Source organism: Penaeus chinensis, chromosome 2 (assembly GCF_019202785.1).
Source record: "Penaeus chinensis breed Huanghai No. 1 chromosome 2, ASM1920278v2, whole genome shotgun sequence".
Lineage (NCBI taxonomy): Eukaryota > Metazoa > Arthropoda > Malacostraca > Decapoda > Penaeidae > Penaeus > Penaeus chinensis.
Window position 1 is genome coordinate 43,920,086 of NC_061820.1, and position 5,000 is coordinate 43,925,085.

The 5,000-nt window shown below is 37.5% G+C and overlaps 1 protein-coding gene across 2 annotated transcripts; it reads right to left on the reverse strand.

Moving 5' to 3' along the window:
• Positions 1-749: 749 nt before the first annotated feature.
• On the reverse strand, positions 750-2,079 carry LOC125034007 (cuticle protein AM/CP1114-like). 2 transcript variants are annotated; one of them, XM_047625653.1, is made up of 3 exons: positions 2,055-2,079; positions 1,389-1,594; positions 750-1,082 (listed from the first exon to the last, which is right to left on the reverse strand). In XM_047625653.1, the coding sequence occupies exons 1-3, from the start codon at positions 2,061-2,063 to the stop codon at positions 893-895; spliced, it is 405 nt and encodes a 134-aa protein (XP_047481609.1). In that variant the 5' UTR covers positions 2,064-2,079; the 3' UTR covers positions 750-892. The 2 variants fall into 2 exon arrangements, with proteins under 2 accessions (XP_047481609.1, XP_047481600.1); XM_047625644.1 differs by lacking the exon at positions 2,055-2,079 and adding an exon at positions 1,991-2,026.
• Between the last annotated feature and the right edge of the window lie 2,921 nt (positions 2,080-5,000).

The following is a 5,000-nucleotide window of genomic DNA, read 5'->3' on the forward strand; positions in this document are numbered from 1 at the left end:
ATAGATACTGTATATGTCACAGTACATATATACGTCTGTGTGTGCGTGTGTCTACTACAGCACGAGGGGCCAGTATGACCTCGACCCTCGCGTTCCGAATCAGGGCGCCGAAAGCAAAGCCTGAGCCGGCAGCCGGCCCGAGGGCTTCAGCAGGCAAGGCGTCCGTGTCAGTCCGCATCAGCTCAGGGCTCCAGCTGACCGGACAGCGAGCACCGCCGCTCCTATTCGCAGCCGCTGGTTTCGTGCTTACTCAATTTTCCACTCAGGTGGGTTTTAATGTCACTCATCAACTGGCATGTCCTTCCAATGTCGAGCCATTTATCTCGCTTCTTTTCTCCCCGTTTGATCGGCGTTCTGCAGGGCCTTTGCGCGGCCCAATTGCTAAGCCACTTTTTTGTTTACCTCGGGGTATAAATGGATGTTTCCTTAATGATATTTGCGCCGCCTTCGGGGGGCGAGAGTTATCGACATCATCTGAATCCCGGGATGTTCTCTCGTCTCTTGTAAACTGTCAGCAAATATTGTCTCTGGATGTCGACCTGACATTGAACACGCTAACTTAATTCACAGGAAACGCAGTCGATCAGCTGACGCGACTATTATATATTCAGCAAATTCCTCGACTACAGGACCGCATCTCCGACTAGTGAAGCTGGCATACCATGGAGAGTTCACTATTTATCATACTTTCCATGGCCATGATCTGGTATGACAAAGGAGCTATATAAGGGGTGAAATCATAGGACTTCTTAGGTTTGCATATTCGTTCTTTAATAAATTAATCCGAAGCAATTGGACAGGGGCGGCTCTTGTAAGGTGATTGAATAGATCTAAGAAAAGGATAATGGCATTTTCTGGGTCACAGCCTTTCGAGGCCAATCAGCCGCCGGACTTATTGCTGGGCGCCCTTGCGAGCCTCGGCTGCCCTCTGCTGTTCGGCGAACTCGATCTGCCGAAGGACGAAGTCGGGGATGGGGTGGGGGAAGGCGGGGGCCACGGGCAGGAGCGAGGACTCGGGCTGGTAGCCGTTCTCGTTGGCCACGAACTTGAAGGACGCGACGCCTCCGTCGGGGAGAGGATAGCTGGAAAGAGGCCAAGCGTTACATCAAGATCTTACAGGAATGATGGTGATTCAGTTTGAGGCAGCTCTAGCAGCTGAAACAAGGTCCGGCCGAAGCAAGCCTCTAAATCTCTCTCTGAACAGAATGCATTGCTCTCTCAAGCCAAACGAGACGGTCCGTAATCGTCAGAGTTTGTACGTGCCTGTTATGTAGGGGAGAGGGGGATAAAATGGCAAGTTTTAACGGGTGATGTATGTAAAAAAAAAAAACCTAAACTCAGCCTCCACTCTCCGAAGGGTGAGGCGCGTCTAGACCCACACATCTTACCTCCAGTCGCCGATGCTGTTGGCGCCGCCGGTGGCGCCCTGGGAGCCGGACACGTGGAAGTTGATGCCGTTCTCGGTCTCGAAGTCGAAGCTGTGGGCGCCCTCGGAGTTGGGGTTGTGTTGATCGCTGCGGAGGATGGCGAAGTGGGCGTTGTCGAGGGGCAACTTATCGGCCGCCGCAACAGCCACCAGCAGGAGAACCACAGCCTGGAATTGGTCCCACAGGTCGGGGTTATGATTCGACGCTCGAGTTGTATTACGGGGAACTTATCAGCAATCTGAATGGTCAATTTTACCATTACGGCAATTTTACCATTAACTCATTTTTTTCCTCTGTACCTCATTATAAAAAAAATCACGGAAATGTTAAAAAGGATATTACAAATATCATTAAAAAGCGATTGATGGAACCCAATTAAAGGAACTCACAAACTTCCTTCTTGCATATCCTTTGTATCTCATTATATATATATATATATATATATATATATATATATATATATATATATATATATATATATATCGTAATATTAATTCTTAAAAAAAAAAAAGATTCAGATCATGAAACCCTACCACCCGGATTCACAGACTTTATATCCTTACGAAAATGGTAAAAAGGATCATGCTAGTTCTTAAAAACGAATGAGACCCAAACACAGGAACTCACAAACTTCATCGTTGTTTGAGTTATTGCGTCAAGACGACTACACACTCGACGGCCGGAGTTGCCTCTTATATAGCCCTCTCTCACGACGGCGGCGCGACAGGGGGATGGGGCGGAGGTTGGGCAAAGGGGGGGTAGGGAAAGGGAGGGGGGGGAGGGGCTGCTGAAGGATGACGATGAAGGGGAGGCATTCGGTGAGAGGGACGAGGGGAAAGTCGACCGAGAGGAGCAGAAAAGGAAGAGGGCTGAGGGGAGGGGGAGGAGGAGGAGGATGGGGAGGGGGATTACTGGGAAGAGGTCAGGCCTTGATGAGTGATACCTGTTGTCCCATGCCACCATCTACCCACTCCCCTGTCCCATGCCCTTTACCCTTACCCCTGTCTCCCCTACCACTACCCCCTACCCCTTACACCACTACCCCCTACCCTCTACCCCATACCCCTACCCCTACCAACCCCTATACCCACCACTCCCCTCTACACTCCATCCCAATCAACAATCTCCCCCCATTTTTTACCCCCTCCCCCCTTCGCCGACTATGAGCGGATAGCGGGATGTCACTCTACCTCGACATCACTCCTCTCGCTTTCCCTGATGTCAGCGTTCGCAGAGAGTGACGCTGGGCACTCGCTGAGACGTTCGAGGATCGGTTCGGCTGAGGTATCATTAGCATCTTTATTCGTCTTGCTTATAGTAGTGATACAAATAGTAGTGAGAGTTATAGTGGTTGCAGGAGAGTTGCAAGGATAAGCGTGGTGTTGATTATCTCCAGTGATAGTATTTATTATGATAATAGTAATAGTAACCGTAATAGTGATAGTAATAGTTATTAGATTGATGATGATAATGACGAGATTAATGATAATGAAAGTAATGATGATAACTATTATCGTTGTTTTGGTTATAATAATCATAGAAAGAGTGGTAATAATAGTAATGAAATAATAATAATACTAACGACAGCAGTAAATATAATGATAATGATAATAACAATAGTCCTAACAATAATAATGATGAGAATGATGATTGTAACAATAATGATAATCATAATAATGACGATAATAATATAAATAGTAGTGATAATTATAATACTAATAAGGAGTAATAATATAATAATGACAATTATGATGATGATGATGATAACAGTGATGATAATGATGACAGTAACGAAAGAGATGGTTATGACAATGATGCTGAACATGGTGATGATAGTAATGCTAATAATAATGATAATGATAATGATTATTATGATAATAATGATTGTGATGATAATTATAGTAATAATAACAATGATGATAATAATAATTACAATAATGATAATAACATTAACAATAATGATAATGACAACAACAATAATAATGATGATAATAATCGTAATGATAATTTTAAGAAATCATGATAATAATGATAATAATAATGATAATGATGATGTTAGGGATAATGATATTAATCATAATAATGATAATGATAAGGATCACAACAATAACAATAATATCAATAATAATAATAATAATATTAATAATAATAATAATAATAATAACGATAATGATAGTAATGATAATGATGAAGATGATAATAATAATAATAATAAAATAATAATAATAATAATAATAATAATAATAATAAAATAATAATGATAATAATAATAATAATTGTAACAAAAATAATAATAATAATAATAATAATAATAATAAATTTAATAACAATAGTTAGAACAATAACAACAATAGTAATAATGATAACAATAATGATAATAATAATAATAACGATAATAATAACAATAATGAAAATAGTAATAATAATAACAATAATAACAATAATAATAATAATAATGATAATAACAATAATAATGATAATAATAATGTAATAATAATAATAATAATAATAATAGTAATAATAATAGTAATAATAATGATAATAATAGTAATAATAATAGTAATAATAGTAACAGTGATAATGATAATTATGATAATAAAATCATTAACAGCAAGACAATGACAATAATAATAATAATAATAATAATGATAATAATAATAATAATAGTAACCATAATAATAGTAATAGTAACCATAATAATCATAATCATTATAATCATCATAATGACAATGATAACGATATCAATAACAATATTAAAATAAATAAGTTAAGGACTATGATGACTACGATAATGATGAGGAAGATAATAATAATGATATTAATGGTAATGATGGTGCCGATGAAGATGATGATGATAATGATTGCAATAATGATGATAATAGTGGTACCAATATTTACATTACTACTCCTACTGGTAATGATATTAATTATGATAGTAATGATAAAGTAATGATAACGGCATTACAGTAACAAAAATAACATTGTGATTCAAAGAAGTATGAATTATATTAAGGCCGAAAATTCATTAAAGTTAATGACTATAATAAAATCACTAACAGTGACAACATACTCGTACAATGCTAATGATACTATACAACACTGGCGTAATTATGACAATCATCATTATCATCATCATATATATAATTATTACATTATCATTACTTGTTACTGCTATTTGCATTGTCATTGCAACTGCCATCAGTACCACACTCACTGCTGCTTCTATTACTACTAATATTGGGGATTTTGATAACAGCATCATTAACGCTAGCAGCAACGACAGTAATGGCAGTAATGATAACAACAATAACAACAATGTTGACAATAAAGGTTATGATGATGATGATGGAGATAGTTACAACAACAATAGTGGTAATTCTGAAGATAATGACAAAATTATAATGATGATGATGGTAATAATGATAATGATAATGAAGATGATTAACTACATTAATAATAATGTCATTATTTGTCATGATAATGTTAATACAGATAGTAACGACGCTAGTAGCAATGGCAATCGGAAGAATGATGGTGATAATAATAGAAAAACATTAAATATAATGATAAAAA